Source organism: Girardinichthys multiradiatus, chromosome 20 (assembly GCF_021462225.1).
Source record: "Girardinichthys multiradiatus isolate DD_20200921_A chromosome 20, DD_fGirMul_XY1, whole genome shotgun sequence".
In the NCBI taxonomy this organism is placed as follows: Eukaryota; Metazoa; Chordata; class Actinopteri; order Cyprinodontiformes; family Goodeidae; genus Girardinichthys; species Girardinichthys multiradiatus.
Genome location: NC_061812.1, coordinates 40,878,364 through 40,894,497, shown reverse-complemented (window position 1 = coordinate 40,894,497; position 16,134 = coordinate 40,878,364). Strand labels below are relative to the sequence as shown.

Genomic DNA, 16,134 nt, shown 5'->3' with positions numbered 1-16,134 from the left:
CCAAGGAACAAAGCAGGTAGGCGAGGCAATCGAGGAAGAAAACCTGCTTAAGACGGTAGAGGAATTGAGACTGAGGTGGAGGTTCACCTTCCAGCAGGACAATGGCCCTAAACATGCAGTCAACACTAGAAATGAATGGTTAAGATCAAAGCATATCATATGTTAGAATAAAGGTTAAAACTCTGGCTACTCTATTTAGAAGAGTTTGAGCTATTTTGCAAAGAAGAAAGTGCCAAATGACTAATCACGGTAAAAAGTCACCTAGTGTTAACTTGGCTGCGGTGAACACAAATGATTTTTAGATTATTGTATGTTTTTCCCCTTCTACCTCAAACTTAGGTGCTACTTTTTGTTGGTCTATCCCATTAAAACCAAATGAGATGCACTGAAGTCTGTGGTTGTAGCGTGACAAAATGTCAAAAGTTTAAGGTTTAGTACTACTGCAAGAGACTACTGGGTCAAACTATTATCTACCTGATCAGGTCCCATTGGGAGTCTGCTCATTCCCATAGGGTTCATGCCCATTTGGCCTTGCATCTGAGCCATCTGCCCTGCTGCTGAGCCACTGACTGGCCCAGGTCCACTCATTGTGGCGTTCATCATCATGGGTCCAAACTGGCCCTGGTTGGCTGGCTGTGGGAACTGTTGCTGAGGATACGGGCTGGAAAGGTAAAACCAAGCAGACTTTATAGGTTAGAAATAGAACAGAGTCAAAAACCTCTCAGATTATTGCACGTAAAGGCCATTTAAAGAACTAAAACCATTAGAAGACCAAAGGATCCAATGAATTGTTGCTGATACACACCTATTGCGTGGCATTCCTCCCTGTGGCCAGCCTTTGTCTCCAGATGTGTACATGTGGCCACCCTGGGGATTCCCCTGCCTAACAGCCATCATGGTGTTGTGAGGAGGACCTCCCATTCGGCCTTGCATCATGTTTCCTGGCGGACTGCTACCGGGAGCCATGAAAGTTGAGTCCCCCTGCTGGTTCATCCCTGCAAAAACACCAGCAACAATGCTGAAATCCGAGAATCAGGTAGAAATGTTGCTGACAGATGTCTCTTCCTCACTCAGCTCACCGTAGTTACTTCCATAGTTGAAACCCTGCTGTCCAGGCTGATTAATGGGGGGCCCTCCCATGGGGCTTTCCATGCCCCCTGGTGCTGTGACATTAGGAGGAGGGCTGAAGCCTCCTGCTGCTGCTGCTGCTTGATTCTGCTGCTGCTGCTGCATTAGCATCATCATCCTTTGCCTCCTCATCATGTTGTCCCTGTTGCGCTGAGCTATCATCTGGGCATTCATGAAACCAGGCTGCAAACATGAATCCATGCAGTCACTGGGTTTGCTAACAACACACCATGTTCAGTAATTTGAAATGATATGTAAAGTGTTGACTGCATACCTGACCACTCATTCCTGCTGACTGCATGCCAGGCTGCATGGCTGAGCGCATGGCGGGGCTTCCTCCAGGGACATTTTCCATTTTCATGCCTTGTCGTGCCTGGTTCATAAACTGCCGGAGGAGATATAAAACACTTTTCAAAGCACCCACAATGTTTTCTGCATTTAAAGTAAATTGAAATAACAAAGAAGAAGAATTAATAAGACCATTCTCAGGGTGAAGACAGTCTGTGTGATCACCTGCTGTCCCTGTAGTCGCTGCTGCAGCTGCAGACGGAGAGGTTTGGTGGCAGTCATCATGCGAGGTCTCTGCATGTTTGCACGGGGGTTACCCATGGCCCCCATGCTTGCCATGCCAGGGAAGCCTCCTGCCTGGCCCATCTGGTTCATCATGGGGTTGAAGCCTCCAGGAGACTGGCCTTGCATCGTGTTACCGACATAACCAGGCTGCATTCCCATCGATGGGGCACCTGGGTAGGCCTGGCCATACATAGGTTTTTGGTCCAAGGTCATGGAGGAGTTGAGACCCGGAAAGGGTTCCGATGGGAGGCATGACCCCTGTACTTGATCTGGGCATTGCTGGGGGCCTTCGGGTCCCTGCGCCTGGTACAGATGAAGATAGAAGTCATGTAAGCAAACTTTCCTGGAGCAACAGGGTAACATAGCAGCACAAAGCAGGTCGCTACATGTAAGATCAAACAGCAGCAACAATTTCACATCATGTGACAAACTGTTTCTAATGGTTATGTATACCATTAGAAAATCATAAAATTCCCTCTCTACTAAATCCTACTCTATCCGGGCCAGTTCTACTCTACGCGGTTTGGTTAGTTTTAAATTATAACTGAGTACCATCTCATTGTGGGCAGGTTCGTCAAAAGCAAGGTGGCCCCACAGTCCGAAAAACTAACGTGACCTGATTTGTAGCGACATAAACACAACAACAATGGAGGACCTGCTGCTCAGTCTATGACTGTTGTCACACTGCGAGTGAAAGAGGAGCCAGAGAAGGAGGCAGGCGAATCAAGACAAATTATTCTGGATAAGTACAGGAGAGAGGAGAAGCCATGGAGCGGTATCGAACTGAAGAGTTCAAGCTAGAGGAGATTTGAGGGTACGCTAACGCTATCTAACGCCAACTTGCTATAGTGGTTCTATACACAATAAGCCCAGTGTACAACAATTTAATGGTTGAATATATTAGTTATTAAAATATGCAGTGACTAGTGACGCTGCCCTCTAACCAATCAGTGACCAACAGTCTTCTGATGTTGGGGTGTCAGCACGGATCGGTTCGCTTGGCACCACATCCAACCAGGTACTAAGAATAGTAATGTAACCTAATGGAAAAGCCTAAAAAGTAGAGCCGTACTGAACCGTGCCGAGTAAGGACCAGTGGAAAAGGGGCATTAGTTCTAATGACAGGAACTCTAAATGCTTCATTAGACCAAGATATTTCATGCTCCCAACTTTGGGGGAATAGTTTGCAGATGGCCCCTTCTTATCTCAACATGGCTGTGCACCAGTGCACAAAGGAAGTTCCATAAAGAGTTTGGTGTGGAAGAACTTGACTTGCGCAATACAGAGTCGTAGCATTAACCCGACAGAACAACCACCTCAATAACCACTTTTCATCTAAATGTGTGACCTTACAACAAGAATGGTTCAAACATTCATATAAACACACTCCTAGACCTTAAAGCTGTCATAGTGGCAAAGGGTGCGCTGATGGATGAAGAACAAATGGATGGATGGATAAATTATGAATGATGAGCAAACAGCTAGATGTAGTTAGCAACAAATTATGGGCACAAACATCTGTAAGAGGTTCCAAATGTTATGCTCCAAGTTCAATTATTACCTGGCCAACTATTTCAGGGATTCCCAGGGCTCTGTCTATCTCCTGCAGAGCAATGACATCAGTGGTTTTGAGAAGAGAGTCTAGCTGGTCAAGAAGAGCCCTTTCATCAGTTGGACCATCATTACTGGGCAGAGTCCCCAGGAGCTCCTCAAGGGGATGCACAAACGTGTCCCTAAGTCAACCAGTGACATGAAAAGGATTAGGTCTCTGTCAGAAACTACAATCAGAAACTATGTCTTATCGGCTACTTAAATGAACCTGAAGTAAAAAAAAAAAAAAAAGGTGTGAATAAGGAAATGTAAAGCAGCAAAATATTTACCTGTTTGTACAGTTTTGCGGTCTGTCCATTCCCATGGCAGGGTCAGGCCAGGAGGGAGACTGAGGAGGGCCATTTCCACCAAATGGGCTCATGACCATACCACCTTCATTATTACCTGCATAAGTGACAGTAGACATTGTATGTAAAAAAAAAAAAAAAGAAGATGTAATATCAACCATAAAACTGTTTTTATCAATTTCAAGAGATAGTATGAACAGCAGTCCAATTGAGTATGAAAACGTGCCTTATTCAGGCTGCAAACACAAACGGGATCATGGAATACCATCAACAGATTTCTATCATTGTAGTTTGGGATTTCATATTGCTATTTTGCCTTATAATCCCCCCCCCCCCAAAAAAACAGCGGATTAACTGAGAAGAGATGAATTCAGATCATAGAACTCATTACGTACCCATATCCATGAGTTGCTGTTGCAGCATAGATCTGGTGTTTGCAGGGACACTGTTGGAGCGGTTCATCATGGGTACTCCCATTTGGCCAGAACGAGCCATGCCCGGGTGTCCCGGTCCGGTCACAGGGTTGCTGTTGGGCCTCTGCATTCCCCATTCCCCTGGAACTGCCATTGGAGGACGCTGATGGATACCCCTGCCCATGCCTCCTGAACAACATATGATGAACAGTTTCAAATACAAGCTTTATAACTCGACTAATACGGCACCCTAAAACTCTGCATTTTAAAAGATATTTAGCTTAAGCAACTAATAAGTATTTTTCATTCATTTTAGCATGTTGTCTATTTTGTGAGATCCTGTTTTTATCAAGTGTGTGTAAAGAATGTGGTGCTTAAATTACTTGTTGCGTTTCCTCGTGGTGGACACACACCCATGCCTCCAGGAAAGCCATTGGGCACAGCTCCGGGTCGTATTGAAGGCTCCATGTTCTCCTGTTTAACCAATGATGGACAGGGGACATTCTGTCTTGTTGTCAGTCCACCTCCTGCTGCTATCTCTCCATCAATGGGCTTAGCATCCAAGGACAAGGCTCTCTGAAAAGGTGCACGCTGCGCAGGCATGCCAGAGACTCTTTCCCCATCTAAAACACAGGTTCAATATGCATTTAAACACTGGTACCTGCTACACAATCCACTTAGAGGACATAAAAACCCCTCTGTAAACAGATCTGCATATTTAAGCTTCCCGACACCTTGAAAGACTATTCATACCTCTTGAACTCTGCCACATTTGGGTTTGTTTTATTAAGAGTTTATGTGACAGACCAAAACACAGTAGGATAAGTAATTAAGTAGAAGGTAAATGTTGCACATTTTGCACATTCCTTACCAATAAAAATCTGAAACGTGTGGCATGCATTATTTTTCAACCGCATTTACTCTGACATTCCTAAACAAAATCCAGGCCAGGCAAGGAGAGCATTAACAACAGAAGTAGCCTAGAGGCGCATGTTAACTCTGGAGGAGCTGCAGACATTGACAGCTAAGGTTTGGGAACGCAGCTACGAAGGGCACCCAGCAAACACGAGGAAGAAGATGCTCTGGTGAGATGAGACCAAAGTTAGACTTTTTGGTCCGCATGTACAACGCTATATGTTGTGGAAAATGAACACAGCACATCACCACGAACACACCATCTAAACTGTAAAACATGCTGGTGGTAGCATCATGTTGTGTGGAAGCTTTTCTTCTTTTAGGTTCACCTTCCAGCAGGATAACACTACACACACAGCCAGAGCTCCAAAGGAATTAGTGACTTGAAATACTTTATTTCACAGATGCTGTATCTAATCTGATAGAGCATGAGCCATTTTGCTAAGAAGAACTGGAAAAATATTTTCTTGATTTTCAGACTCTAGATGTGCAGATCTGGTAGGGAGCCCAAAAAATAATACACCTTTCAGATTTTTATTTATTAATAATTTTGAAAACCTGAATTGTATTCCACTTCAAAGATGCGCTGTCATGGTGATGGTGTTTTATAAAAAAAATCGAGTACCATGCATTAAAGTTTGTGGATGTTACGAGGAACTATGTTAAAAATGTCAAGGGGTATGAATACGTTTGCAGGCTGCAGCATTATTGTTTTCCCACCGAGCATTCCTAGTCTTTGATTATTGTCTATGATGTGCTCAATTAAGATGACTCACCAAGGAAACTGTCTGGCATTGCTCCCTGTTTGTTTCCTGCTTCCTTTCCAGCTCTGGAGTCGGTTTCAGGATAGAATCCGGAGTTGCTCCGTGGAACACCCAAAATGGTCTCCAGAGTCTCCGTCTGAAGCAACAAAAATGATTAATAATAAATGTAATCTGTCCATTTATTTAGTCTGACACCATCTATAACAGAAACATTTTGAGTCCTACCTCATCAGATGGCTCCAGCTTCACCTTCCCATCCATGCTATGAGGGCCCGAGCTGGTGACTCCAACCCCCTTTGTTCCTCTCCTGTCCAAATCCTCCAGCTTTGGCTTTACATCGCCACCTTCTTTAGAGTCATCTTTATTGAGAAGGTATTGAAGGAGGGGACGGGGTTTCTCCTTTTTGGGACTGTGCTGCTCCTTCTTGGATTCGGATCCCTTTCCCCCTGCAGAGGCTGCAGGACCTGGCTCCGGTGTCCCTGAATCCAAGCTGCTCTTGCCCGTGGCCTCGGCTGTGATGCGAGCCACATCATCAGGCGTGTTCCCATTCTGCAGGAGCTTGTGAAGGATCTTGTGTTTTTCCTGCAGTGACTGGTTTGTGGCCCCAGAGGACGACACAGCGCCGTGATTCCCATTCGTGGAGGATGACACTCCTGTTGTAGAGGAGGGACTGGTTACTCCAGGGGCTCCGTCCTTCATGTCTGGTGATGAAGTGGGTGCAGATGTTAGCGTTTGATTAGGCGGCACCAGCTCATCTGTAGGAGATGTGAGGAGCTGCAGAAGCTTCCTGTTGCACTTGTCAGGGGCCCGTCGATTGGACTCTCCCGTGCCAATGCAAGCGTGGCTGTCCGGCCTGTCAGGAAGGCCCTCAGTGGTCGGGGTGTGCGAGAGCTGCTGCTCTCCAGCAGGCCCCAGTGAGCTGCCTGGGCTCTTGGATTCTGAATATGGCGGGGGGCCTGCTTTACAGGATCCCCCTGCTGCCTGGTTGGTGGAGTTGATGCTTGGGGAGCTGTCCGGCTTGTGGGGTGGTGGAGATGTGAGAGATGCAGACATTGGGTTACCAACGCCCTCGCTGATGGCTTGGAGGGCGTTTAAGGAGCTGCTGGAAAAGCTGGCTCCTCCTGTTCCACCTCCAGAGCTCCCAGTATGGCTGGAGCTCATGGGAGAGCTCAAAGCTGAATAAGGTAGAAGAAAAAACACAAGAAAGCAATGTGACAAAATCAAGGTTAAACAAATGTATGTAAAGTATTTACTTATAGTTAACTTATTGATAATACCTCCAGGAGAGAAGGGACTGGCACCTGTCTTGGGGCTTCCTCTGACTCTAGGTGAACCTATCACATTGTGTGGCCCGTTGATCCCTGGACTGGCTTGAGTCGGGCTGGTCACACCCACCCCGTATGCTGCGCCTCCATGGAACGGGCCAATCTGCTGATGCTGGTGCTGCTGCATGCTATGATGGCCCATCGGATTCATCTGGTTCATGGACCCCATTTGATTCATTGAATTCATCTGATGCATGGAATTCATTTGATTCATCTGACCCATGTTGTTCATCTGATGCATGGGATTCATTTGATTCATCTGATGCATGGGATTGATATGATTCATCTGGTTCATAGGATTTATGCGTCCACCCACAGAGTAGGGGGGAACTCCTCTTTGCTGCATGTTGCTCTGCTCCACCATGCCATACCCCCTGTTCATGCCCATATTTCCCCCTGGACCCATGTTCATCTGCTGGTTGGGATTGTTCACACTCATGTTTTGGGGCCTCAGGGGGCCACTCTGTGTTCCACGGTAAGCACTGTGCTCCCTACAGAGAATAAATAAACAGAATAAATAAATAAAAGAACAAAGACAAATGCTATCGTAAAAATATGAACACTCGATTTCTTCTTATCTATTAATAACGCATTTATACCTTTGCAGCAGGTGAGTGGAGAGGAAAGACAGTGGCTCATTTGTGTTGCGATTCCTACAGAGCTCGGTCCTTGTCTGAGCAGTGACTGGGGTCCCGTCAGAGAGAGAGAAGCGGTAGAGAGGTGTCTCTGAGCGTCCGTTGTGGAAAGCTACAGCAGAAACAAAACGAGATAAAGTCTCACAAAAACTAAAAACAAACAAAAAATCTGATAATAACCAAACCTCACACCTTATGTTAATCTAATGAATCAGCAACCACAGTGCATTCATACCCCTTGAACTTCTCCTATTTTTGTCAATTTACAGCCACTAACTTTAATGTTTACGTTATTTTAACTGGACCAAGACAAATTATAACCACCACTTATAACACTTTACATGTAGACCAAAATGTCTTACGTTGGTCTCATGTCACCAGAGCACCTTCTTGCATTTATTTACATCTAGGACGTCTAACTTTAAACAGACGTTCTCATAGCTTTCTTCCAACAATGGCAGTTATACCAAGATTAAATCACACAGATGTAGACTCTTTGTATTATTTAAGTGATGCTGTATTTTGAGTGATTCTGTTTGAACTAAAGAACAAATACTAGCGTTCATTATTTTGTTGAGAAAAATATATTAGACCAACATCATTTTCAACATTAATAATACCAACAAACCAGTGCAGTAGGAACTGAACTATCCAGATATTTTACTTCTGGTAAAAGAACAGAAGCATTCTGATATGGGGTGCCCAGAGTGTGGCCCAGGGGACATTTGTGGGCCTTGTATTGATTTTGATCAGTGCCCCAATAACATTTCAAGAATGATACAAATTCCAGTAAAGGTGGATTATGCAGATGGAGGCTTTTTAAAAAGAGCAAGATTTTTACAGAGAAAAGCACCTTTTCAATTGCTTGTAGAAAGCCCCAGGGTACTTTTCCATACAAATTTAATTTGGGTAATTTCACTTTCCCGAGGCTCTACTTGGGGGTAGGACTTTTCAGATTTCCTTGGGATTGTTAAAGAGGCGGGGTTGTGTGAAGGCATGGCGTCACTAGCTGGTGAAATTAGTGTACAAGTTTATCGCTTTCATACCATTAATCCAAAACTTCATCTGTGCAGTCCGTTACCGTATTTTCCACACTATAAGGCCCACCGGATTATAAGGCGCACCTTCAATGAATGGCCTATTTTAGAACTTTTTTTCATATATAGGGCGCACCGGATTATAAGGCGCATAGAATAGAAGCTACTGCAGTCAAACGTTTGACTGGGGTTGCGTTATGCATCCACTAGATGGAGCTGTGCTAAAGAGAATGTAAACAAAACAGTCAGATAAGTCAGTCAAACTTTATTAATACACTACAAACCAGCGTTCTGATAACTCCATTCACTCTCATGGTAAGGTCTCCTCTACATAGAATTCTATTGAATAGAGCCAACCGCACGTTAGGAATGCATTGGAGTCTATGAAGTTGAAGTTGAAATCAAACGTTAGTTAAAACGTGAAAGGGAACTTTTCCCTTATTCAGTAAACACGTAAAAGAAACAGTTTGATGCACTAAATCAAACGTTAGTACATTCACAATATAGTAGCGTTAATTGTTGAAATCTCTCGCTGCTGCTCTATTCCCATGTTCGACTGCGTAGCTGACAGCCTTGAGTTTGAACTCAGCATTGTAAGCGTGTCTCTTGAAAGGTGCAATTTTGGGGTCGTTATACACACACAAGTGGTGTTGGACTAGGAGTAAGCACAGTACAGGTGTTTACCGCTATTACTTCGGCGACGCCCCTGACTACGGTAGCCGTAATGCTGCAAGCGGTGCGGCTTTGTAGTTTACCAGTCGTACTGAAACATTTTGACAGAGCGCCGTGTACAACCAGTATGGATCAACCAATTAATCCATATATAAGGCGCTCCGGATTACAAGGCGCACTGTCATTCTTTGAGAAAATTAATGGTTTTTAAGTGCGCCTTATAGTGCGGAAAATACGGTAATCCAGAATGAGCCTACATTGAAATGGTTTTTCGGAGTTTCCAGAGCAGCAGAACTCCACTCAGATTGGTCTGGCTGCTAAGCTAAGGGGGTGGTTGGACTGGGACTTCCTCACAAACTGCTGCCTGATCTCTGCCCTGCGTCCTGGGATTTCCCGCAACCCGTTATCTGTTTATAGCAGCTGAAAGGGAATATAAAGCGTTTAGCAGGTATGTGGGGAATAACTATAAGTACCAAAATATAAAATGTTATATTTTTCGGCAAGATTTTTTCACATTTTAAGATTCTGGAAGAAAATGATTATAATGCAGTACTGTTGATCAGAGCACTGTAAATTTTCCATGTACATAAAAAAAATTTTACATTTCTGCTGTTTTCATGTAAAGCTAACTCAGGGGGTAACTCTAACTCTTAAATATTGTTAGCTTTTCATGGTTTAATGCAGACACTCTGCAGGAGGAGAGACCACAGGTCCAGGTTTGGATGCAGTTTCCCAAAAGCTCCCAGTGATCCTCTTCACCCTCGCTTCCTGCCATCCTCTACTCAACTGTCTATGCATCTTCTACTTTATATACGGTAAATATTTGCCCATGATTAGACATCCAAGGTAACAATTCCCTGTACTTCGTGACTGATTATCAGTTTTTTTTTTGTTACAAAAATAAAATTTCTTTCTAGCAATATTTTTGTTTCTGCTGTAGATATCTGAAATGAGTTAGCCTGTTGATAATAAAAGAAAATTAAGTGTGTTAATCAGTGTTTAGTAGTTTATTGTGAATGAATCATGCCGTTTTAAAGCAACAACTCTGGGGATAGCAGGTTGGTAACAATTAAATGTAAAATAATGATTAAAATTTTTTCAGCTTATGAATCCAGAGCAACTTAAGGAATAATGGAAGGAATTAATCAACTGTATAACTCTAAAGCTGCTCATCATCTATTATTTATCAGTTGAAACAATCACACCATGGTGCATGACACTTCAAGAAATAAATCAAATCAAATAAAAATAAAAGTCAATAAAAGAGAAATGAAATTTGTCTTCCAAAGAACGACTCCTCAGTCGCTGTAAAGGTTCTCCTTCTAAACATGCAGGCCGGCTTGCCGAACAAATGCTAATAGAAGGCTTCTCAAAGGAAATATTTAACGGGGACAGAAAAAAGGTTTGATTTCTGAGGAGCCATGAACCTAACAACATACCATCTTGATAGTGGCGTTTGTATGACCATGGCTGTCCTTCACTTCTATGAAGGAACATCTGCAAGCAGCGTTTGACCAAGTCTTCCCACCCTGGAAGCATTGTGGTGTGCAGAGAGCTTTGATGTTCAATTTCAATCAGCTTACCTAGAACAGAAGTTGCACAGTTAGCATAGCACAAAGTAAAGTTGAAACTCTCGGTACAATTAATGTATCCTAACCCGTTGCTTTATGGCAAGTCACATGTTTATTTAATATGCAAAGTGCCTGATATTAAATGATCAGTATATATGCATGTGTCTGGTAGACATAATCCTGTGCACACATACCAGAGAGTTCATGGCGAGAGCTAAACCTCTCCGTCCTCTCCACTGCAGTGATTCGTCTCGCTACACAGATCATACATGACTGTAAATCTGAGGAAAAACGATCACAGGGTTAGAACCAATCAGACTGCACTGTAGGAGAAGCTTAAAGGTCAATGTTTTATTTCAGGATACAGCACAATTTAGATGCCATCTAAACAGAGCAATGAGAAGAACAATAGCAAACAATTCATTAATTTAACAAAACCGTATAAATCTAAATAGAAAAGATGTATTAGTGCATTAAACCTAAACTGCTGCCTGCCATAATTACCTCTGGTTACAGTATAAAACCTCACAACATTCAAAACTATGAACAATAATTACCATCTCCCTCCTCCATCATGGCCCGGGGCTGAGTGAGAGCAAAACACTGCATTGTCTCATAACGCTTCCCCCCTGGTCTCTCTTCAGACAACCCATGACCCAGACCATGAACCAGGTTCACCAGCATGCGACAGCTGAAGGTGCGGCTTTTCTGTTGGGGCACGTCTCCGCCCCAAGGAGCCCCGTTAGTTGCTTTGAAGAGAAATGGGGTAAAGGAAAGCAGGTGAGCATCACTGCTCAGGTTTAATCCTGTATTCTAGCCTTTGTGTTGGTAAATGCCTCACCGCTAGACTTAGGCAGGTTCTTGTGAAACTCATCTCTGTCCTCATCGTGGATAATGTTGTACACGCTGGTGTTGATCAGCTCTTCCTGCTTGTACTGCAGGTATTGTGTCACATTGTCGGATACGAACACAATGCTGCCCTCTCGGTTAACCACAAACAGAAAGCCATCCAATGCCTAAGAATGGCAGCAATAAAAAACATTTATTCTGAATTACCACAACTTATTTTAAACATGTTGATCAAGAATCAGCAAAGCATGGTCCCAGCAGCAGCGAAAACCTGTTGCCTCAGAGGGATTATCACAATCAACTGACCTGCAGGAGCAGTGGCCCCAGATGGTCCTTATCAATGACTCCTTGACCAGTGGAGGACACATCTGCCTTCTGCACGTCGTCGTCACTGCAAGAGCTCTTTCCTGAACAGACAGAAGCACAATGACCGCTTAAAGTTAAAATTTTTAATGTAAACCTTTTATTGTTAATTGCTATTATTTAACTTGAATGGCACAGCTGAAATGTCTGAATACTTAGACCTCACCATTTATTTATTTTCTTCTTTCAAGTCAACTATGATTGGGTTTTCCAATCCCTTATTTTTATAAAATACCAAAGGTGACCACCAGGTGGAAGAATAATCCTCTGTGCATGGTTGGCATGCATGCCTTTCTATTTTTAAAATCACCACATGTCTGAGTCTTTAATAGATACCACTCTACATAGCAGGGTCATATGCAGAGCAAGACTCTACACAAGATGTAAAAGTAGAACAAGGCAGCATTTATATCAATTTAACAAAAATATGAATGTACAAGCAAAGCAAGCCAGCAGTCACTGACAAAACAAAAACATGAAGTGAGCTATGCACAGTCAAGATAGCTGGGAAGTGAGCACAGGGGTGTTGAAGAGACAATAAAATTACACTTGAAAGAAAAGGGGGAGAAATGCCATCTTTCTTTATTCTGTAACTGTGGCAAACAACGCATTGACCCACGGGGTGGATTCTAATGTGATTGCTCTCATTTTTTCATACCCGCTTACCTAATCAGGCTAAAGCAGGTAAATGAAACTATCTGCCTTGCTGTAAAAATTTTATTCAGGAGGGTGAATCAAGCACAGGCCGGTGATGGGTACCAAGGTATGCAGACGTTTTAAACAGGAACGGTTTTTACATCATACAGTTCCTACAGTTCAAAGTCCTTTTAACAAAGTGCCAGAAAAAGTACCAGAGTGACTTAAAAAGCCCTGCCCTCTCACTTCTTACTGCACACTGCTGACCAGATGGTTAAAAGGGGGATAAGTTCACCAAGACAGACACTATGAGGTGTGGGGAAATACAGGTCCTTCTCAAAATATTAGCATATTGTGATAAAGTTCATTATTTTCCATAATGTAATGATGAAAATTTAACATTCATATATTTTAGATTCATTGCACACTAACTGAAATATTTCAGATCTTTTATTGTTTTAATACGGATGATTTTGGCATACAGCTCATGAAAACCCAAAATTCCTATCTCACAAAATTAGCATATTTCATCCGACCAATAAAAGAAAAGTGTTTTTAATACAAAAAACGTCAACCTTCAAATAATCATGTACAGTTATGCACTCAATACTTGGTCGGGAATCCTTTGGTAGAAATGACTGCTTCAATGCGGCGTGGCATGGAGGCAATCAGCCTGTGGCACTGCTGAGGTCTTATGGAGGCCCAGGATGCTTCATCCAGAGTGTTGGGTCTTGAGTCTCTCAACGTTCTCTTCACAATATCCCACAGATTCTCTATGGGGTTCAGGTCAAGAGAGTTGGCAGGCCAATTGAGCACAGTGATACCATGGTCAGTAAACCATTTACCAGTGGTTTTGGCACTGTGAGCAGGTGCCAGGTCGTGCTGAAAAATGAAATCTTCATCTCCATAAAGCTTTTCAGCAGATGGAAGCATGAAGTGCTCCAAAATCTCCTGATAGCTAGCTGCATTGACCCTGCCCTTGATAAAACACAGTGGACCAACACCAGCAGCTGACACGGCACCCCGGACCATCACTGACTGTGGGTACTTGACACTGGACTTCTGGCATTTTGGCATTTCCTTCTCCCCAGTCTTCCTCCAGACTCTGGCACCTTGATTTCCGAATGACATGCAGAATTTGCTTTCATCCGAAAAAAGTACTTTGGACCACTGAGCAACAGTCCAGTGCTGCTTCTCTGTAGCCCAGGTCAGGCGCTTCTGCCGCTGTTTCTGGTTCAAAAGTGGCTTGACCTGGGGAATGCGGCACCTGTAGCCCATTTCCTGCACACGCCTGTGCACGGTGGCTCTGGATGTTTCTACTCCAGACTCAGTCCACTGCTTCCGCAGGTCCCCCAAAGTCTGGAATTGGCCCTTCTCCACAATCTTCCTCAGGGTCCGGTCACCTCTTCTCGTTGTGCAGCGTTTTCTGCCACACTTTTTCCTTCCCACAGACTTCCCACTGAGGTGCCTTGATACAGCACTCTGGGAACAGCCTATTCGTTCATAAATGTCTTTCTGTGTCTTACTCTCTTGCTTGAGGGTGTCAATAGTGGCCTTCTGGACAGCAGTCAGGTCGGCAGTCTTACCCATGAACTGGGTTTTGAGTGATGAACCAGGCTGGGAGTTTTAAAGGCCTCAGGAATCTTTTGCAGGTGTTTAGAGTTAACTCGTTGATTCAGATGATTAGGTTCATAGCTCGTTTAGAGACCCTTTTAATGATATGTTAATTTTGTGAGATAGGAATTTTGGGTTTTCATGAGCTGTATGCCAAAATCATCCGTATTAAGACAATAAAAGACCTGAAATATTTCAGTTAGTGTGCAATGAATCTAAAATATATGAATGTTACATTTTCATCATGACATTATGGAAAATAATTAACTTTATCACAATATGCTAATATTTTGAGAAGGACCTGTATGTATAAAATACACATTTGGTTTACATTTTTGTGTAAATATAATTATTTATTGAAGAATAAGGAGATATTAATGAAATGAGAAAAAGTACAAAGATATAGGACGCTATTTAAAAAGAAAACTTTTCTATGAAATGTTGAGACATGTTCATTCAGGCTGCAGGACAGCGGACATTTATACAGATAACAGCAAGGTTGTATGGAGTACTGCAAAGTTGCTCCGTGTTTTTTCCTTTGAGCTTTTGGTCTGTTTGCAATGAATCATGTTGGATCTGGAAATAATGGCAGCCTTTTGGAAATCTCAGTTGAAGTAAGGGTCAACATTCTTGAGAGAATACATACAGAGAATGATGTTACAGTAATTTTAACTGCATTAACAACACAAATGAAACCATTTTTTCTTGTTTTTTTAACTAGTAATGCCCTGTTTTATTGTGACTTGGCCTCTGACCCCAAAATAAATAACTAATGACTGCTCATGGCAGGAAGGCCTGAAAAAATCTTGAATGCTGTTATCATATCTTCTCATGATCTATTTTTCAAAGGGAAACCAGAATTGGCAGGTCAAAGCTTTACATAACCCAGACATCAAAAACGGGCCACAAAAGTGCATTTCTAATTCCTAAAAATAAAAACAATCACAAAAAGACATCTGTATGAAAGCAGCACTTTAGTGTGTGATTTGTAAATTGCTGGTGTCATGGGTTTTAAAGAGAGAGGCACCCTTTGGCACTACTTCGCTGTCACCAACAACAGCCTTGAGCCATGACCACCAAGGACTGGTTTCAATTACTGGTGTTCATTTACCCCAGGCGACACAGACAGCCAGACTGGATGCTGCCATGAAATATCCTGGCTATCAACCAAGCACAGAACTTCATCACCGGCGTCGTCTGTCCTTAAACCTAACTTCATCCACTGTTTACAAATCAAGTCCTTCCCTCAGGGCACCTCACTAGAGACTAGTATTAAGTATTTGATGATATTTTACTTGTATCTGTAAATCTTTTATGTTTTCATATTTTATTGTGTCTAAGATATATTAAAGGTGCAGCTTAAAAATAAACTTTACTTCCTCTCAAATAATACAAAATAATAGCAAAAAGCAGGGAAAAGAAGCAAATGATACTTTCTTCATGTGATTCTGCTGTTGATTAAGGGCGTATGTGAGTCATTTGTGCAGATGCTACCTTGCTCTTTTATTTGCCTGATCTGCCTCACGGTCTCTTTGAGTATGGCACATTTGTCAGGCTTGACGTTGAAGCTGTCGATGTTGGAGAGGTTGGCAGAGATGAGCTCTGCCAGCTCTTCGATGTACTTGCTCTCCTGTTCCCTCCGACGCTTGTCACACCTGCCGGAGAGCCAAGGGGGGATTAGACATGTTGCCATGACGACCTTACCTCCACACACAAATCGCCCGTATGTGGGCCGTAAAGA

At 43.1% G+C, this 16,134-nt stretch overlaps 1 protein-coding gene across 1 annotated transcript in view; it reads right to left on the bottom strand.

The window, feature by feature from the left end:
- Positions 1–16,134, bottom strand: part of LOC124856991 (nuclear receptor coactivator 3-like) — a 49,925-nt gene that overhangs the window by 1,921 nt on the left and 31,870 nt on the right. The window contains exons 4-22 of the mRNA XM_047348004.1: positions 15,888–16,048; positions 12,087–12,187; positions 11,773–11,947; positions 11,489–11,680; positions 11,126–11,212; positions 10,800–10,943; positions 7,616–7,763; positions 6,969–7,507; positions 5,917–6,866; positions 5,704–5,827; positions 4,396–4,635; positions 3,995–4,201; positions 3,582–3,696; positions 3,263–3,434; positions 1,642–2,004; positions 1,403–1,513; positions 1,080–1,311; positions 806–995; positions 475–661 (exon numbers count right to left, since the gene is read on the bottom strand). Coding sequence (XP_047203960.1) covers positions 475–661; positions 806–995; positions 1,080–1,311; positions 1,403–1,513; positions 1,642–2,004; positions 3,263–3,434; positions 3,582–3,696; positions 3,995–4,201; positions 4,396–4,635; positions 5,704–5,827; positions 5,917–6,866; positions 6,969–7,507; positions 7,616–7,763; positions 10,800–10,943; positions 11,126–11,212; positions 11,489–11,680; positions 11,773–11,947; positions 12,087–12,187; positions 15,888–16,048 — 4,438 coding nt within the window. The remainder of the gene's footprint in view (positions 1–474; positions 662–805; positions 996–1,079; positions 1,312–1,402; positions 1,514–1,641; positions 2,005–3,262; positions 3,435–3,581; positions 3,697–3,994; positions 4,202–4,395; positions 4,636–5,703; positions 5,828–5,916; positions 6,867–6,968; positions 7,508–7,615; positions 7,764–10,799; positions 10,944–11,125; positions 11,213–11,488; positions 11,681–11,772; positions 11,948–12,086; positions 12,188–15,887; positions 16,049–16,134) is intronic.